At 50.7% G+C, this 19,623-nt stretch overlaps 2 protein-coding genes across 23 annotated transcripts in view; one reads left to right on the top strand and one right to left on the bottom strand.

Annotated features, from left to right (window-relative positions):
* TICRR (TOPBP1 interacting checkpoint and replication regulator) overlaps nucleotides 1-11,498 on the top strand; it is a 52,189-nt gene extending 40,691 nt beyond the window's left edge. For 2 of the 3 annotated variants that reach the window (XM_055363072.2, XM_055363073.2), the window contains exons 17-22: nucleotides 1,626-1,684; nucleotides 3,210-3,344; nucleotides 4,897-5,054; nucleotides 7,120-9,286; nucleotides 9,436-9,561; nucleotides 10,459-11,498. In XM_055363072.2, the coding sequence (XP_055219047.2) occupies nucleotides 1,626-1,684; nucleotides 3,210-3,344; nucleotides 4,897-5,054; nucleotides 7,120-9,286; nucleotides 9,436-9,561; nucleotides 10,459-10,589 (2,776 nt within the window). In that variant the 3' untranslated portion in view covers nucleotides 10,590-11,498. The remainder of the gene's footprint in view (nucleotides 1-1,625; nucleotides 1,685-3,209; nucleotides 3,345-4,896; nucleotides 5,055-7,119; nucleotides 9,287-9,435; nucleotides 9,562-10,458) is intronic. The other variant, XM_063698824.1, reaches the window with a different exon arrangement.
* Nucleotides 1-19,623, bottom strand: part of KIF7 (kinesin family member 7) — a 46,843-nt gene that overhangs the window by 7,602 nt on the left and 19,618 nt on the right. For 7 of the 20 annotated variants that reach the window (XM_055363077.2, XM_055363075.2, XM_055363078.2 and 4 more), the window contains 8 exons: nucleotides 17,168-17,365; nucleotides 16,623-16,748; nucleotides 16,298-16,474; nucleotides 14,975-15,190; nucleotides 13,780-13,986; nucleotides 12,867-13,065; nucleotides 12,466-12,612; nucleotides 11,446-12,274 (listed from right to left, as the gene is read on the bottom strand). In XM_055363077.2, the coding sequence (XP_055219052.2) occupies nucleotides 11,907-12,274; nucleotides 12,466-12,612; nucleotides 12,867-13,065; nucleotides 13,780-13,986; nucleotides 14,975-15,190; nucleotides 16,298-16,474; nucleotides 16,623-16,748; nucleotides 17,168-17,365 (1,638 nt within the window). In that variant the 3' untranslated portion in view covers nucleotides 11,446-11,906. Of the gene's footprint in view, nucleotides 1-282; nucleotides 1,670-11,445; nucleotides 12,275-12,367; nucleotides 12,613-12,866; nucleotides 13,066-13,779; nucleotides 13,987-14,974; nucleotides 15,191-16,297; nucleotides 16,475-16,622; nucleotides 16,749-17,167; nucleotides 17,366-19,623 lie in introns of those variants that run through there. The other 13 variants (XM_063698829.1, XM_063698827.1, XM_063698828.1 and 10 more) reach the window with 5 other exon arrangements.

A 19,623-nucleotide genomic window follows, 5' to 3' on the forward strand; every position in this document is an offset into this window, starting at 1 on the left:
CACACCACCTCAAAGCGGCCTTGTGGGCCACTACTTCGCTTCTCTTGACCTTCATGACTTAAATCTTAACTACGTTGCTTAAAACCAAAGAGCATTCTATAAGCTCTCCATGGGAGCAGGAGAACCATATAAAATATACACTTGTCTGTCCTCAATTATTTTGAGATTCATCCATGTTGTTGCATGCAATAGTTCATCCTGTTTTATTGCTGAGAAGTATTCCATGGAATAGATACTCCACGGTTTTTAAATCCATTCATCTGTGAACATAGAGAAGGTGGAAGTCTGGGATCCCAATTCAGCCTTTGCTGACAGAGGTGTGGGTGGGGCTGCAGTTTTTTCTGCAGCGATTGGTTGGAGTAGGGCTGTTATTGTCTGAAAGTTTTCTGTCTTGCTTGGCTGACCCTTTCCTAGTTCTTTGGCTTGAGAGCTCTCCTTCTTTGGGGCATCTGTAGTTTGCTCCTGGTATACCTGGGTTGTCAGCTTTTCAGGCACCCAGTCTAGGGGTGTAGGCAGCAAACAGAAAACCCAGGGAGCTAGCTCACTGCCCTCCTCAGGTCCCAAAGTCCCCAGCCAGGCTGCCTTCTTCTCTCTGCCTTTCAGAATTGTCTCCTGCTCATTGTATAGATAATGTCATGGGTTTTTAGCTTGATTTCAAGGGTAATAGAAGCACACCTCCTTCATTTTGTCAGAAACCCATCTCGACATTATTTGTATATGGATTTTACACAGTTGTGAAGTTTATAGGTTAAATTGCGAAAAGTGAAATTGGTGGGTCAGAGGCATATATATTTTTAATTAAATTTTTTATAACATCCTTGACACATTGGCAGAAATTAAGGCTCTTAAACAGAAACTTGAATGTTGCTGCTCATTACTATGATAGTCTGATAGTTTGGTATAATTTTTTAATATATTAATGGGGTTTATAATTCTGATGTTGTAAAATTGCTTTCCAAAAAATAAAAACAAAAGCAAAACAAAACCACATTCTAACCATCTCACTCTTTTTCTGAGTAGGAATCTCACTCTGTCACTCAGGCTGGAGTGCAGTGGCACAATCCCAGCTCACTGCAACCTCTGCCTCCCGGGTTCAAGTGATTCTCCTACCTCAGCCTCCAGAGTAGCTGGAACTACAGGTGTGTGCCACTGCACCCAGCTATCTTTTTTTTTTTTTTTTTTTTGAGACAGAGTCTAGCTCTGTTGCCAGGCTGGAGTGCAGTGGTGCGATCCTGGCTCACTGCAACCTCTGCCTCCCGGGTTCAAGCAATTCTCTTGCCTCAGCCTCCCAAGTAGCTGGGACTACAGGCGCATGCCACCACGCCCAGCTAATTTTTGTATTTTTAGTAGAGACGGGGTTTCACCATGTTGGCCAGGCTGGTCTCGAACTCCTGACCTCAAGTGATCCACCCGCCTCAGCCTCCTAAGGTGCTGGGATTACAGGCGTGAGACACTGTGGCCAGCCTCCCTCTTAACAATAATCACGTATGAGAGCCCTTTACCAGCGCTGGTGTTATCAGACCCTGTGATCTTTGTGATCTTGTTAAGTGAGAAGCTGCCTGTCTCCTTAATAAGTGTTAATTACAAGTGGTATGGAATAATCCTTGTGCATGTGGTTCCTCGAGGTCCTCTGATCCTGGTCCTGATATTGGTGTTGTTGAAGAGTCCCCTGAAAAAGGAGATGGTGAGTGTTATCTCTTTTTGTTTTTAATGCAATCTACCCAGCTTCTATGAAAACCTTTCTGTATGTATTGTTACTTGGCGTATCCTAAGATATTTTACAGAAATTGTGATGGCTCTGAGTCCACAATGCAGCTCAGTAAATATTTATAAGTGAATGTTCTTTTACATAGAAGGTACTGAGAGAATTCTGGAAAAGAAATATTTTTGCACAACAGATATGAAATTCAGGATGAGGGCTAAACTGTGTTATACAAAGTGCTATGACTTATTTTAAAAGTATATATAACTTTGTTGGAGCTTTTCACTACATATTTTTGCAAGAAGGCAGGGAAATTTTTTATTGGGGAGTGTCTTTTCTGAGACATTATCTTTGCTGCTGCCCCTTATGTATCTGTGTATTCCGTGCCCCCAACACACAGTGCCTGGCACATAGCAGGTGATCAGTAAGCACATGTTGAATGAGGGTGAGCAGCAGGTGTGGTGGTTCACGCCTGTAATCCCAACACTTTGGGAAGCCAAGTGGGGAGGATCACTGGCCAGGAGTTTGACACCATCTTAGGCAACACAGTGAGGTGCTGTGTCTATAAAAAATTTAAAAAATCAGCTGGTCATGTTGGCATACTCCTATGGTCCCAGCTACTCGGAAGGCTGAGGTGAGAGGATCTCTTGAGCTCTGGAGTTCAAGGCTGCAGTGAGCTATGATCGTGCCTCTGCACTCCAGCCTAGCGACAGAGCAAGACCATGTCTCTAAAAAATAAAATAATAAAAGTATACATGATGAAGGAGGGGTTTTAAAAAACTAACTTCTAAGTTGCTCAAGTAATTCACATTTATTGTGGAAAAAACAGGAAACATGAAGCCAAAAATTTTAAAGCACTTGGTAATTCCACAACTCAGAAATACTCTAACATTTTAGCATATACTCTTACTGCTATTATTTCTATATAAATGCATGTAACATATACATACGAAACCTAACATAAATACTTGTTTTCGCCCTACACCATTCTTCTTTTTTTTTTTTTTTTTTTTTTTTTTTTTTTTTTTTTTTTTTTTTTTGGGTGAGACAGACTCTTGCTCTGTCGCCCAGGCTGGAGTGCACTGGCATGCTCTCCGCTCACTGCAACCTCCACCTCCCAGGTTCAAGCGATTCTCCTGCCACAGCCTCCCAAGTAGCTGGGGTTATAGGCACCCACCATCATACCTGGCTAATTTTTGTATTTTTAGTACAGACAGGGTTTCACCTTGTTGGTAAGGCTGGCTACACCATTCTTAAGGTGGCAGTAAATAAGACTTTGAAGGTAATAGTCTAGTGGGTCAGTGTTTTTTTAATACCTTGTTGGGACCATGTATCAAACCCCTCTTAGTTTGTTAAGAGACACTTCAGAAGTCTCTTAAAGCTAATAGCTTGCTGAATTTCCATCTTATATGTGGTACTATGTAAATTTTGCCTGTTTTTGGACAACATGAGAAAATGTCAAGCTTGTAGTTGTCTTTGGTTACTTACTGTGGTTCTGATTTTACAGAAATAAGTTTGAGACGAAGTCCTCGAATCAAGCAGTTGTCATTTAGCAGGACACATTCTGCCTCCTTCTATTCTGTGTCTCAGCCGAAGTCTCGAAGTGTGCAAAGAGTCCACTCTTTCCAGCAAGATAAGTCAGGTAACATACGGGCCCCTCTGCCTTCACAAGTCCGTGCTGACTTGGTGAGAAGTGTTTTTGGGAAAAGAAGCAAGAAATTTGACATTTTCTTTCTTGACATTGGAGAAGTAGAATAGGTATGTCTAGTTGAGGTTCAGGGTGATGGCTAGATGAACAGTCCATGACTTTGTAATCAGTCATCCTTAGGAGTCCTACAACTGGTCATCCATGCTATCATTATAGGTGGCTCATTCATTCGAGAGGAAGCTACCCATAATTTCCCATATGGACAGATTGTACACATCAGTATCTTAGGTGGAAGGTGATATCTGTGTTTACGTTCTTCATTCTTCTATCCATGGTTAGCTTGCTAATAGATTTGTGTGTCTTATTTTATCTTTTTTTGAGACAAGGTCTCACTCTGTCACCCAGGCTGGAGTGCAGTGGCACGAACACAGCTCACTGTAGCCTCAACCTCCCAGGCTCAGGTGATCCTCCCACCTTAGCCTCCCAGGGAGCTGGGACTACAGGCATGCACCACCACGCCCAGCTAATTTTTTGTGTTTTTAGTAAAGACTGGGTTTCACCATGTTGCCCAGGCTGGTCTTGAACTGCTGGGCTCAAGTGATCCATCTGCCTCGGCCTCCCAAAGTGCTGGGATTACAAGTGTGAGCCACCACACCCAGCCAGATATGTGTTTTTATATTTACAAATTAAAGTAGTTCAGTTGTCTACATTTTCTAACATAGGAGCTGGGGTTAATATGCCGTCTTACTAAAATTAAAAAAGGCAGCAGTTATTGCAGTTGCTGACATAAATAGGTGGGATTTTCCCGAGTTGCTCTCAAAAATTGTTGCCTTCTTTCTTTTATGAACTGGCTGGGTTTTTCTTATGTTTTGTTTGTTTGTTTGTTTGTTTTTTGAGATGGAGTCTCACTCTGTTGCCCAGGCTGGAGTGCAGTGGCGCAATCTTGGCTCACTGCAAGCTCTGCCTCCCGGGTTCATTACATTTTCCTGCCTCAGCCTCCTGAGTAGCTGGGACTACAGGCGCCTGCCACCACACCCAGCTAAATTTTTTGTATTTTTAGTAGAGACAGGTTTCACTGTGTTAGCCAGGATGGTCTCGATCTCTGACCTAGTGATCTACCCGCCTCAGCCTCCCAAAGTGCTGGGATTACAGGCGTGAGCCACTGCGCCCGGCCTTGTTTGTTTGTTTTTGAGATGGAGTTGCGCTCTTGTTGCCCAGGCTGGAGTGCAATGGTGCAATGTCGTCTCACTGCAACCTCCACCTCCTGGGTTCAAGCAATTCTTCTGCCTCAGCCTCCTGAGTAGCTGGGATTACAGGCCCCTGCCACCATGCCCAGCTAATTTTTTGTATTTTTAGTAGAGATGGTGTTTCGCTATGTTGGCCAGGCTGGTCTCGAACTCCTGACCTCAGGCCATCCACCTGTCTCGGCCTCCCAAAGTGCTGGGATTACAGGCGTGAGCCACCACGCGTGGCTGGCTGTTTTAATAGTATTGGAAGAACAGGAATTGAGAAAGAATTAAATGTTGTTGCTGTTTTTGACTTGCAGACCAAAGAGAAAATTCTCCAGTCCAAAGTATTCGGTCTCCCAAGAGTCTTCTTTTTGGGGCAATGTCTGAGATGATCAGCCCCTCAGAAAAGGGTTCAGCTCGAATGAAAAAGCGTTCAAGAAACACTTTGGATTCGGAGGTACCTGCAGCTTACCAGGTATGATGTTTCTGTAATCTTTGAAATAATATAATCTCCTGGAACACAGAGACATGGCCAAAGAACTCAGAGTCCATTAGGGAAGAGAAAGCAGGTGACCTCTAGATAATACTAGAGATTGGAGGTGATTGGGTGGAGCCACATGAATGATTATTAGACACGTGGGAACTTCAAGCAGCAGGTTTGACTGAAGCCACGGTGGGGGCGGTGGAGGAGGAGATAGAGAGGATCTCATCTGTTCTCTTGGCTTTGTCTACTGTTTATATTATATACTGCACAGATGTCTTTCTGGAGTGTGTGACACTCATCTTTTCCATTTGATTGCCCACTCCATCCAGTCACCAACATTAGGAACCTGGGAGTCGTCCTTTTCCCTCTCCCCAGGCACAGCCAATCAGTCGAGTCCTGCCCATTTTATTTACAAACTGACTTTTTTTTTTTTTTTTGGAGACAGAGTCTCACCATTTTGCACAGGCTGGAGTGCAGTGGCACGATCTCAGCTCACTGCAACCTCTGCCTCCCAGTTCAAGCGATTCTCCTGCCTCAGCCTCCTAAGTAGCTAGGATTACAGGCACCCACCAGAACGCCCAACTAATTTTTGTGCTTTCAGTAGAGATGGGGTTTCACCATGTTGGCCAGGCTGGTCTCGAACTCCTGACCTCAAGTGATCCACCTGCCTCAGCCTCCCAAAGTGCTGGGATTACAGGCATGAGCCACTGCGCCCGGCCTACAAACTGACTCTTGTACCCACCCCCTCTTCTCCCCTACTGCAATTCCTACCCTAGTTCAGGTCTACCTGGAACACTTCAACAGGCTTTTCCCTCGCAAAGGGAAATCCTCCACCCAGAGGTCAGAGTGATCTTTCTGAAACATTCCTCTCAGTTTGCTTAAAATGTTCACTTTGCTTAAAGCTCTATAGACTCCCCGTCCGCTAAAGCAAGGCTTTAAGTTTTCCTAAGTGGAACTCTTGGGTTCAAAAATAATCACCTTTGTTTGGAAACTCAGTAAATTGCTTGGAGGTTGGGAAAGACATAGAGCTCTGGAGAAGGGTCTGAAAACCATAGATCTACACAACCAAGATCAGTCTCCTCCCCCAGGCAGGCAGGGTCTTCCGTGGTCTGTTCCCTCTGGCCTCACCCCTCCCCGCTCCACCTTCCCAGCAACATCAGGCTGGGTGCCATCCTGCACAGCCACTGCTTTTCACTTCCAGGCCTTTGCTGGTATTGTTTTCTATGCCTACAGGCCCCCACCACCCCACCCACTTTTCCTGTGTTTGCCTTCCCCTGCCGACACCCAAGCTTGAAGACCTGATCCAGGCTGGGTTAGGCAGCCCTTCTTTGTGTTCTGTGATGCCCCTTGCATGTCCCTGTCACTGCACCAATCACATTGTATTTTCACCTGCGTATGCCCCACTGAACAGGAAATGCCAGCTAGACTGAGAGTCCCCTGACGGGATGAGGGAAGGTTGTAGGAAAGATAAGCATTGATTTCCTTACCTGTTGGAGCTTTTCACTACGTATTTTTGCAAGAAGGCAGGGAAATTTTTTATTGGGGAGTGTCTTTTCTGAGACATTATCTTTGCTGCTGCACCTTATATATCTGTGTATTCCATGCCCCCAACACACAGTGCCTGGCACATAGCAGGTGATCAGTAAGCACATGTTGAATGAGGGTGAGCAGCAGATGAGGTGGCTCCTGGAGGCTGCTTTAGGCAAAGATCAGAAATAGCTGCCTTATCTGAAAAGAAGGAAGAGCTAGAGAGTAGCTGCAGTGGTAGAACGATTCCATTAGAGGCAAAAAGCATGGTTTAGCAATATGTAGATTATTAAAATTATTTGTTCTAGGACAAACTAAACTTGGATAGTGTTTGGTCCTAGAAAAAGTAGACAAGTAAAATCTGAGTCATGTTTTGGAGAGGGAAACGGGTCACTATTTGAGATTTCCATCTTTAGATCATTCCTTTGGCTGACTATAAATCTCCCATTTGGTCTTAGAGATTACTAAAACACTTCAGAGATCATGAGTTATAATATTCAAGGACTGAAACAAGCATTTCTCTTTTCAGACTCCCAAGAAGAGTCACCAGAAATCTCTGAGCTTTTCTAAAACTACACCAAGAAGGATCTCTCATACACCACAAACTCCGTTGTATACTCCAGAAAGGCTGCAGAAGTCCCCTGCAAAAATGACCCCTACAAAGCAGGCGGCTTTTAAGGAGTCCTTAAAAGACTCCTCCTCACCCGGCCATGACTCACCATTGGATTCAAAAATCACTCCTCAAAAACGACGTACCCAGGCAGGAGAAGGTACCTCTCTTGAAACGAAGACACCAAGAACTCCTAAGAGGCAAGGTACTCAGCCGCCTGGGTTTTTGCCAAACTGTACTTGGCCACATTCAGTGAATTCCAGTCCAGAAAGCCCCTCCTGTCCAGCCCCTCCAACTTCATCGACTGCCCAGCCCAGGAGAGAGTGTCTCACTCCCATCAGAGACCCTCTCAGAACACCTCCGAGAGCAGCAGCCTTCATGGGCACGCCTCAGAATCAAATACATCAACAGCCCCATGTCCTCAGAGCTGCTCGGGCAGAGGAACCAGCCCAGAAACTAAAGGATAAAGCTATCAAAACTCCAAAAAGACCAGGGAATTCAACTGTGACTTCTTCCCCACCTGTTACGCCAAAGAAACTGTTTACCTCTCCTTTATGTGATGTCTCCAAGAAGAGTCCATTTAGGAAATCTAAAATAGAGTGTCCTTCCCCAGGAGAACTGGATCGGAAAGAGCCCCAGATGTCACCCAGTGTAGCTGCATCTCTTTCCTGCCCTGTTCCCTCAACTCCCCCTAAACTCTCACAGAGAGCTACATTGGACACCGTCCCTCCTCCACCCCCTTCTAAAGTTGGGAAACGGTATAGAAAGACCTCTGATCCCAGAAGGAGCATCGTGGAGTGTCAGCCTGATGCCTCCGCTACTCCTGGGGTTGGCACAGCTGACAGCCCAGCTGCCCCCACAGACTCTAGAGATGACCAGAAGGGACTGAGCCTCTCTCCTCAGTCTCCTCCTGAAAGACGGGGCTACCCAGGCCCTGGTCTCAGGAGTGATTGGCATGCATCCTCTCCTTTGCTCATTACAAGTGACACAGAGCATGTCACTCTCCTTAGTGAAGCCGAACACCATGGCATTGGTAACTTGAAAAGTAACGTCTTATCAGTGGAAGAGGGCGAGGGGCTAAGGACAGCAGATGCTGAGGAGAAGTCTTCTCTGTCTCACCCTGGGATTCCCCCATCTCCTCCTTCCTGTGGGCCTGGCTCTCCTCTGATGCCTTCCTGTGACGTGCACCGTACCACAGACGGGAGACAGTGCCAGGCTTCGGCACAACTAGACAACCTGCCAGCATCAGCTTGGCATTCCACAGACTCTGCCAGCCCACAGACCTATGAGGTTGAGCTGGAGATGCAAGCTTCTGGCCTTCCCAAACTTCGAATTAAAAAGATAGACCCCAGCTCTTCGTTAGAGGCTGAGCCCCTCAGCAAGGAGGAGAGCTCTCTGGGAGAAGAGAGCTTCCTCCCTGCTCTCAGCATGCCCAGGGCCAGCAGGTCCTTAAGCAAACCTGAACCCACCTATGTGTCACCCCCCTGCCCCCGCCTCTCCCACAGCACGCCTGGCAAGAGCGGGGGGCAAACCTACATCTGCCAGGCCTGTACCCCCACCCACGGCCCTTCTAGTACCCCCTCTCCATTTCAAACAGATGGGGTTCCTTGGACACCATCCCCCAAGCACAGTGGGAAGACAACTCCAGACATAATTAAAGACTGGCCCAGGAGGAAGAGGGCGGTGGGCTGCGGCGCCGGCTCCTCTTCCGGGAGGGGCGAGGTCGGTGCAGACCTTCCTGGGAGCCTGTCACTGCTTGAGTCAGAGGGCAAGGACCACGGCCTTGAACTCAGCATCCACAGGACGCCCATCTTGGAGGATTTTGAGCTCGAGGGAGTGTGCCAGCTCCCAGACCAGTCGCCTCCCAGGAACAGCATGCCTAAGGCCGAGGAAGCCTCCTCCTGGGGACAGTTTGGGTTGAGTTCCAGGAAGAGAGTCCTGTTGGCCAAGGAAGAAGCTGACCATGGAGCCAAAAGGATCTGTGACCTGAGAGAAGATTCAGAAGTTAGTAAGAGTAAAGAGGGGTCTCCAAGTTGGAGTGCATGGCAGCTACCCTCCACGGGAGACGATGAGGTGTTTGTTTCCGGTGAGTTTGTTTTTGAAACCCAGTTGCCTCATGGTTTCTTTTGGTCAGAGTGCTTGACAAGGAGGCACTTGGGAGTTGCTTCTTGGGAGGCCTGGGCTTCCTGGTTGGGGGTCTGGGGACGCTGCTCTTACTATGTGGGATCTCTTTAGGCTCCACCCCACCTCCCAGCTGTGCCGTGCGGAGCTGCCTCTCTGCCAGTGCCCTCCAGGCTCTGACCCAGTCTCCGCTGCTGTTCCAGGGGAAAACACCTTCCTCTCAGAGCAAAGACCCCAGAGGTAATGTTTGTTGAAGGTCTAGGACCCTTTCCTGTGGGAGACTGTCTGAATTCACCAGGGTTGCCAGGCAGCTCGATTCTAGAGGAGCCCCAGGGAGTGCCAAGTGTGGGATAGGTGACTTCGCGCCTACAGCGTCATGGGTGCCCTTCCCAGAGAAACTCCACATTAGAACTTGTGTGCATGTGAACAGAAGCCCCCTCAAAATCCTACTAAAATTCCTCGGTCCTCCTGAAAATGTTGACAGTCGTGGGCTTGCCGCAACATGCTGCTCATCTGCAGTCTAAGAATCTGAACAGGAAGGTGTTGTGAGCAGCACGAGTGATAGGCCTGTTTAGAGCTAGTTCCCCACAGCGGGTTTATCCGCATGTTCTGTATATTCGGTGGGACACAGTACTGACTGTAGTTATAATCAGCCTGCAGGCTCTAGGATTCCCCTTCCCCTTCCAAATCCTGTTCCCAAAAGACAAGGATTTGGCCTGTTAACTGCCCTGGTTAGCAATGTTGCTTTCTGCTGCTAGAATCAAAGCGGGGGAGTGCAGGAGGAGGGGGCCTTTGGTGGTTCAGTTCCCTCAAGACCATGATATAAATCATGCAAAACAGCATAACCCAAGAGATCTGAGACCTAGAAAGAATACAGGATATTAACCTGAGGGAATTCAAACCACAGGTACTTTGCATTTTCAGAGCTGCTTCTTGCTGCCAGCACGGTGCATAGCTGTTAAGGGCAGGGTCCTTCTAAAAAGTGTAGGTACCATTTCTGCAGGATGAGCGAACCTCCAAGCAGTGCTGATTTTCTTGAAGTCTGTTTTTGTGTGTAACCCTCTGCAATTTAAGCCCATTTTTTTCAGTTCGGTCCTCTGTGACTCCTGCATGCTAAGCCTTTCTACCTTCTTCTAGATGAGGACGTGGATGTTCTTCCCTCCACTGTAGAAGACTCTCCTTTCAGTCGCGCATTCTCCAGGAGGCGCCCCATCAGCAGAACTTATACACGGAAGAAGCTCATGGGAACTTGGCTGGAGGACTTATAGCCACAAACACTACTGAGCCCAAAAGATCAAGGAGTCAGCCAGGACCCTGTGGGCATAAAGAAGTTGGATGCCTGGTCCCAAGCCTCTTTTGCCATGGTCAGTGTTCAGATTGCCATTAGAATGCCTTAGGGTTTTCTAATTCCCCTCATGGATCCAATCCATCTCCTGGCCCTGCCCCTTATTGGGGAAGTTGCAGGAGGAGAGGTGGATGGCAATGTAGTTGGTGCTATAACTCAGGCAGCCTGGGAGTCAGGAAGCCAGACAAGGAATCCCATTCCAGCCTCACCCCAACCATGACCTTGGCAAGTCAGGGGGCCACTCTGCCTCATTCATGCAAATGGAGAAAGGAGCCCTCCCTGGGGTCCCTTGAGCTGCTGTAAGGCTGGGCTGCTGCGACACAGGCAGCGCTTTGTAAACTGTGAAGCCATATATGTGAAACTGAAGAGTGCATTGGGCAGTGGAAGCTATTTTTTGCCTTCCCTGTGTAACAGTAAAATCATCTCTAGTGACTGAGCACTCAGTACATTTTTGTTTAATGTTGGGCCTGAGGTTAACTGACCATGGTCCAGCTTGAGTGGCTTCTGGAGCAGCCACATTTCAAGGACTGTCCAAGAGTCAGCCAGTTCAGGGCTCAGGCCTCACCCGTTGCCCACTCCTGGGGAGACCATCACCTGGCTCATCGTTTCCACCAAGAGTGCCCCACAGACCCGCTGGACCAGCCTGCTGTGGGGTCTGGCTAATGGTGAGGGCTGACTCTGAACTGTCTCTCAGTCTCCAGAAAGTGTCCAAGCCTGTTGTTCCCAAATCTGATTCCTCCTATTGTCTTGTAAATCAAACTCTAAGTGAAAACTTCCCATTTGTCCCTTCAAAGATTTTTTTTTATTAAATGGTTTTTTAAGATCCTAAAAATGTGCTAAGTCTCCCAGTTTCCCCTATATACATAAGACCATTTAAACCACAACCTGGTTGCCACCGACCCTTTCGTGACCACCGACCCTTTCGTGATGATCTCGGCCAAACCCCAGAACTACAAGCACATCCATTTACGCCTGAAACCAGAATTGTCCTGAGATTTGAGCAAGACACAAGGCGGCAATTGGGTACCACAGCTTCAAGGAAGTAAGTGGTGGGAATTTGCATATTATTTTGTTAAATGAGGGTCCAGTTCTTTTGGGCCATGGCCCAAATTTGTTGATCCCGATGAGGGCCTGGATTTAGGGTGTGAGGTAAGGACTGCCCTTCACAGAAGCAAAACAGGCAGCTGCCCCTTTCAGCAGGATCGGAGTCTCCCTCCAAGGCAGGGTCTGCCCCGAGGGCTTACAGGGGGTTTTTCCGGACATCAATCATCCCCGGGCTGGCTCGTCGCAGTTCCCGCCGGGGCTTGGACAAAGGCCCAAAGTTCCAGGGCAGGCCTGCCTCACCCACAGGAAGCACCCGCCCCACCAGGGGCTCAGCCGCCTCCCGCTGCCTCAGCTCCTCGGGGGACCCCTGCTCCTCACCACACAGGTTCGAGCGTTTCCAGGTCAAGGGTAATGGAGCGTGGACCAAGTCCCGCGTCTCCTCCCGGGTGCGGGGGGCCCCCTCAGTGAGGGGGGACAGCCAGAGTAGCTCGGGTGCCAGGTGGAGCTCATCTTCATTTCCAGGAGCCTGTCTGCCCTCCGAGCACAGGCTCCTCTTCTCCCCGCCTGTCATGGAGAATAACGTGTCCTCATCAGAAACAGAGGTGGCAACACCTTCCCAAAGCCCTAGCTCCCCAGTGCCCCAGCACAATAAGCAACCTGTGAATTGAGCCAATAAAGGCTCGAGGAAGAGTGGTCTCTAAGCTTTCCCCAAAGAAAGGGAACAGGTCTGACTTCAGAGCGCGACGAGGAGTTACCCCTGCTGTGGCCTACAGCGTTCACACTGCCGAGCTTCTGTTTCAGTTCCTGGTTTATCCACATGTAACGGCCCAGTTCCTTCTCCAGAGCTTGAATCCGGGCCTCATACTGCCTCCTGCTGTCTGCTAACCCTTCACCGAGGTGGTCTAGAGTGGAAAGGTCGAGGAGAGGGTGATGAGGGCCTGCAGGCGGGGCAGGCGGCCAGGGCTGTGGGGGGTGGGGGCTGTGGGCTGGGTGGGGGCCGGGGTTGTGAGCGGTGGGCCGGGCCGCCAGGGCTGTAGGGTCAGGGGCTGTGAGTGGCAGGGGCGGTGGGGGGAGGAGGGGGGTGCAGGGCGGGGAAGATGGGGGTGGGGGGGATGGAGGGGGCCGGGGTTGTGAGCCTTGGGTCGGGGCTGCTCACCTCGACTCTGCTGCAGGAGCAGCTGCATGTTCTGCTCGTGCTCCTTCTGCTGCAGGGTCAGCTGGCGGTCCATCTCCAGGCGCTGCCGCTCCAGGGCCACCTCCAGCCAGTACACCAGCCTCTGCTGCTCCTCCAGCTGCATCTCCAGTTCCGAGAAGGCAATCTGCTGCTGGTGCTGCTCCTCTCGGAGCGTCACCACCTGTCCCAAGACCCAGCCAGGCTCAGCCCTCATCATGACCCCTCTTCATCCAGCTAATCCTCAATCACAGACACAGTATTGGCACACTTGCCACCACGGCACTAAGAAATCACCAGGGTCTTCCCTGCTGAGCCAAGACTTAGCCTCAGACACCTCAGCAGTGCTCTAGTTATCTTCCAACGATCAGAGCTGGCTCTCACCTTATCTGCTATCTCTGCCACAAACCCTTTCCTAGCCACACACTATGGAGCTGGGCAGAGCCTCAAGTTGTGGGATTTCATCTAGACCAACCTCAGCACTATGGACATCTGGGACCAGATAATTCTTGGTTGTGGGGGCCTGTCCTGTGTGTTATAGGATGTTTAGTAACATCCCTGGCCTCCACCCCCACCACTGTGACAACCAAAAGTATCTCCAGCCATGGCCAAATGTCACAAAAGGGCAAAAACTTCCCCTACTGAGAGCTACTATTGTGGCCATGGACCACCCTGAGGTTAGCCAATCAGAGCAGAAGGGGGGCGGGGGGTAGGAAACTGGGTCTTAGTTTCACAAGTAAAATAGGCTTTAAGGTCAGGCGGCCCTGCAGATGAGTTGGTCCTGATTCTGTCCCCCAATCTGGGAGGAAACGGGATATCCACTGGAGCAGCTGCCATGAGACACCTCCCCACACGTGCCACTGAGGAGGAGGTGGGGGACCATGGGCTGGTGGCCCACCTTGTCAAAATACTTGCAGAGGAGGGCTCTGGTCTCTGAGGATGAGAGGTAGCTGAGCTTGGCCATGAGGTTCATCTCGCACTGGGACAGCAACGAGGCTGAGGCCCGAAGCACCCGCTGGCGGCACGTGATGGCCTCATTCTTATACTCAATGGCAGCATCCAGGGCTTCGATGGCCTCATCCAACTGGAACAGCGTCCGCTCCTCCTGCAGAGACAGGGGCATGAGTGGAGGAACAGCACCCACTGCCTGAATGCTGAAGTCCTGGGCAGACATGCGACAGCCAACACGTAGCCACAACTGGGCCTTAAGGGTCCCCTCGTCCCAAGGGCCAAGTCAGCGCATTGAGAGAGGTGCCCCCTGTTCACTGTCACAGCCCCAACCCCAGGGTGAGCTGGGGGCACTGCTCAGAGGTGGCCTGCTCAACTGCAAGCCCCTGTGAATGATCTACATTCAGGAAGCTCAAAGCACCCTAACCAAACAAAAGGCATGGTTGGGACAGCCACGGAGGCACCACGGTGTCTGCTGGGTAAGTTTCTACAGATGGGGATACATTCTAAGAAATGCATCATTAGGCGTTTTCGACGTCGTGCAAACATCAGAATATACTCACACAAACCTAGATGGTATAGCCCACCACACACCTAGGCTACAAGCCTGGACAGCATGTGACTGTACTGAATACTGTAGGCAGTAGTTAACCATGGTGAGTATTTGTGTATCTAAACATAGAAAATGCACAGTAAAAATGCGGTATTATAATTTTCTGGGAGCACCATTGTATGAGCTGTCATTCACTGAAATGTCACACAGCACATGACTATAGTCACATAGGCTTTCTCTCTGCTCAGGGAACACAGATGTGTGGGCATGAGGTGCACTGAGTATGCGCCTGACACTCCACACACGGAGCCGAGACGTGTGGGCAGGTACTCGAATGCAGCACAGAACAGGAGTCCAGGCTCCAGCCAGAAGGGAGCTGAGAGGTCAGCACAGCCTGGCCCCTGTGTCCCAGCCAATGAGGCCAAAGCAGGGGCAGAAGGGCCAGGCCAGCCCTCCCCAGCCCCCACCTCCACCTAACAGTGAAAACTTGGGTCTGCCGACAGCAAGGCCCAGCACCCGCAGAGGGCTGGAGCAAGGACTGAGGAGAGCAGGGGCGGAGGCCAAGGGGCTGAGCCATGGGCCCGCAGGGTACCTCGGGGGAGAGCAGACTCCCCTGCCTCAGCTTGCTGTCGATCTCCAGGCGCTGCTTGAGCAGCGAGTCCTTCTCCTGGCGCAGGCTGTCGATCTCCCCGCGGATCTGCTGCTGGCTCTGGGCGCTGCCCTGCCGCAGCTGCCCGCTCTTCTCGGACAGCTCCTTCTCCAGGTGCTCCAGCCGGCTGGACACTCGCACGATGTCCTCGTTGAGGGCCTGGGGGCAGAATCACCAGGGATTAGAGAAGGAACAGGCGCTGTCCTCACAGGGGTGACAGAAAGGGCCAGATGTTAAGGAGGACTTGGGTCCTTCCCTCAAGAAACCAACACTCCAAATGTTCTGCTCAGCAGGGAGACCAGACTTAGTTCACAGAAACTCCAGGAGGCGGGGCTAAAGGGACCAGAGCATTTGCAGAGGGGCACTCAGAGATGGCGAGAGGAGGATAAGGACCAGAGGGACGTGGCCCTCCTGGCAAGAACAGGCAATGGGTGGGGGGGGAGGAATGATCTGTCACTGAGATGACCGGACTGGACAGTGATAGGAATTGGCCAAGCCCCAAAGGCCTTTCTGGGAGCCAGATGCGGGAGGAAGTGAGGGCTCTCCTGGCGGAGGGAAGTTACGGATCATCCAGTAGCACCCTGGATCCTCCTGGACATCAGAGTGATGCTTGCTGGCAGGAGCAAGGCTCCTGGCCTCTGCGGGCCTGCAACACTGGGCGTCTGGCCCAAGCCCCTGTACTGGAACAGGCCCTGCATCAATGACTGCCATCCCCCTCCAGCCATCATGGTACCATTATGATCCCATCTGACAGAAGACGACACTGTGGCTCAGAAGCTGACCTTCCTATTCTAGATGGAGTAATGATGCCAGGCGAAGAAGTCTCTTTCTATTTGGCTATACCACCTTCCTATACCTACGCCTCCTCATTCTTCCTGCACAGGCCCTGAGGAGGGGGTTAATGAGTGAAATGAATTGGAGGATGGACACTTAAGAGAGGTTCTTCTATGCATACATCTGTAACTGTGTCATAAATATCCTGAAGCCCTACAGCTCATGGGGATGCACAGGATAGAACCCAGTAGGACAGAGCTTCCTCTGTCTGGAACTTACCTGGCAGAGATGCCACGTAGAAGAAACTCTCCTGTCTAGACCTCGCCTGGCAGGGACATCACCTGGCAGGTTTATCACTTGGAGGGACCTCACTTTGCTAGACCTCACCTGGCAGAAACTTACTTGGCAGGAGCTCATCTGGCAAGATCTGTCCTGGCTGGACCTCACTTCACTGGACCTCACCTGGCAGGATCTCTCCTGGCAAGGCCTCACCTGGCTGGACCTCAGGCGCTTGCTCTCCAGCCCCGTCTTCTCCTGCATCAGGGCCTCCTTCTTGGCCAGGATGGCCTCCCGCTTGTGGAGCTCCTCCCCAAGCTCCTCCAGCGCCCGCCGCTGCTGTAGCACCTTCTCCATCTCCTGGTCCAGCCACTTCTTCTGCTCCTCAATCTTCTAAGAAAAAGTAGGGAGGGAAGGAGGGAGGGAACTCAGGGCCCACCTCTGGCTGTGTCAGCCGCCACTCGAGGTTCACTGGGGAGAAAGGTGCACCCACCAGCCAGCCCCCAGGGGAGCCCTGGGTGCAGACACACCCTGGCCCCACCTGCTGCTGTTCCAGGCTGACCACAGAGCCGTTGCTGCCACTGCGCCTCTTCCTCTGGAAGGCCGCGATCTCTTCTGTCTTAATCTTCAGGATCTTCTGCTGCTGCTCATGCTTCAGCTCCAGCTCCTGGGTGAGGAGCTCAGTGGGCAGGGCTGTTTATGGTGCCAGCATCTTACCAGAGCCTGCCACCAATCCCAAAGCCCCCAGGAGTGCCTGCCCACTCCCAAGAGGGCCCTGCGAAGTGTCCCCCAGACCCATCCCACACAAATCTCCCTGGAGACTGGCAAATAGATGCAAACACTTAGAAATAAGCCCCACAAGATGCCAGTCACCTCATATACCTCATCTCACTGAAGTCTCACCCTGGCCTTGAGTTTCCTATAACATTCCACATTCTCAGATGAAAAAACAGACTCAGGCTAAGTGACCTGCTTTCTAAGGTCACGTGGCTGTGGGTGGCAAACCCTGCCTGGGCTCCCCTGGCTGGGCCGCCAGCTCAGCCTATTGGCCTGGACAGAAGGTCCCCACCCTGCCATGAGCCTGACCTTGACACGGTGCTGCCGCTTGCTCATCTCTGCCTCCAGGCGCCGCTTCTGCTCCGTCTCCTCGCGAAGCCGCCTCTGCAGCTGTCCCTGCTGCTGCCGCATGAGCTGCACGTTCCGCTCGAGCTCCTGCAGTCGCTTCTCACTCTGGGCCGACAGTGACACCAGCCGCTCCGTAGCCTGCTTCTTCTCCTTCAGCACCTGGGACCCACACAGTCTTCACTGGGCCATGCACGGGGCTACCGCGAGCCTGCCATAGTGCTGGGCACTCAACAAGGGCAGGCAGATAGAGGGCAAATGGGTAGGTGGGTGATAGACCAATAATAATAACAGAGGCCGGGTGCGGTGGCTCATGTCTGTAATCCCAGCACTTTGAGAGTCTGAGGCGGGTGGATTACTTGAGGTCAGGAGTTTCAGACCAACCTGGCCAACATAGTGAAACCCTGTCTCTACTAAAAATACAAAAATGAGCTGGGTGTGGTGCTGGGTGCCTCTAATCCCAGCTACTCAGGAGGCTGAGGCAGGAGAATCACTTGAACCCCGGAGGCAGAGGTTGCAGTGAGACGGGATCGTGCCACTGCACTCCAGCTTGGGCAACAGAGCGAGACTCTGACTCAAAAAATAATAACAGGACACAGGAACCAAGATGGCCGAATAGGAACAGCTCCGGTCTACAGCTCCCAGCATGAGTGACACAGAAGACAGGTGATTTCTGCATTTCCATCTGAGGTACTGGGTTCATCTCACTAGGGAGTGCCAGTCAGTGGGTGCGCGCACCGTGCACAAGCCAAAGCAGGGCGAGGCATTGCCTCACTCGGGAAGCACAAGGGGTCAGGGAGTTCCCTTTCCTAGTCAAACAAAGGGGTGACAGATGGCACCTGGAAAATCGGGTCACTCCCACCCGAATACTGCACTTTTCCGACGGGCTTAAAAAACGGCACACGAGGAGATTATATCCTGCACCTGGCTCGGAGGGTCCTACGCCCACGGAGTCTCGCTGATTGCTAGCACAGCAGTCTGAGATCAAACTGCAAGGTGGCAGCAAGGCGGCAGCAAGGCTGGGGGAGGGGCGCCCGCCATTGCCCAGCCTTGCTTAGGTAAACAAAGCAGCCCGGAAGCTTGAACTGGGTGGAGCCCACCACAGCTCAAGGAGGCCTGCCTGCCTCTGTAGGCTCCACCTCTGGGGGCAGGGCACGGACAAACAAAAAGACAGCAGTAACCTCTGCAGACTTAAATGTCCCTGTCTGACAGCTTTGAAGAGAGCAGTGGTTCTCCCAGCACGCAGCTGGAGATCTGAGAACAGGCAGACTGCCTCCTCAAGTGGGTCCCTGACCCCTGACCTCCGAGCAGCCTAACTGGGAGGCACCCCCCAGCAGAAGCAGACTGACACCTCACACGGCCGGGTACTCCAACAGACCTGCAGCTGAGGGTCCTGTCTGTTAGAAGGAAAACTAACAAACAGAAAGGACATCCACACCAAAAACCCATCTGTACATCACCATCATCAAAGACCAAAAGTAGATAAAACCACAAAGATGGGGAAAAAACAGAGCAGAAAAACTGGAAACTCTAAAAAGCAGAGCGCCTCTCCTCCTCCAAAGGAACGCAGTTCCTCACCAGCAACGGAACAAAGCTGGACGGAGAATGACTTTGACGAGCTGAAAGAAGAAGGCTTCAGACGATCAAATTACTCTGAGCTATGGGAGGAAATTCAAACCAAAGGCAAAGAAGTTGAAAACTTTGAAAAAAGTTTAGAAGAATGTATAACTAGAATAACCAATACAGAGAAGTGCTTAAAGGAGCTGATGGAGCTGAAAACCAAGGCTCGAGAACTACGTGAAGAATGCAGAAGCCTCAGGAGCCTATGCAATCAACTGGAAGAAAGGGTATCAGTGATGGAATATGAAGTGAATGAAATGAAGCGAGAAGGGAAGTTTAGAGAAAAAAATAAAAAGAAACGAGCAAAGCCTCCAAGAAATATGGGACTATGTGAAAAGACCAAATCTATGTCTGATTGGTGTACCTGAAAGTGACGGGGAGAATGGAACCAAGTTGGAAAACACTCTGCAGGATATTATCCAGGAGAACTTCCCCAATCTAGCAAGGCAGGCCAACATTCAGATTCAGGAAATACAGAGAACGCCACAACGATACTCCTCAATTAACTCCAAGACACTTAATTGTCAGATTCACCAAAGTTGAAATGAAGGAAAAAATGTTAAGGGCAGCCAGAGAGAAAGGTCGGGTTACCCACAAAGGGAAGCCCATCAGACTAACAGCGGATCTCTTGGCAGAAACTCTACAAGCCAGAAGAGAGTGGGGGTCAATATTCAACATTCTTAAAGAAAAGACTTTTCAACCCAGAATTTCATATCCAGCCAAACTAAGCTTCATAAGTGAAGGAGAAATAAAATACTTTACAGACAAGCAAATGTTGAGAGATTTGGTTACACCCAGGC

The sequence above is a fragment of the Gorilla gorilla genome, chromosome 16 (assembly GCF_029281585.2).
Source record: "Gorilla gorilla gorilla isolate KB3781 chromosome 16, NHGRI_mGorGor1-v2.1_pri, whole genome shotgun sequence".
In the NCBI taxonomy this organism is placed as follows: domain Eukaryota; kingdom Metazoa; phylum Chordata; class Mammalia; order Primates; family Hominidae; genus Gorilla; species Gorilla gorilla.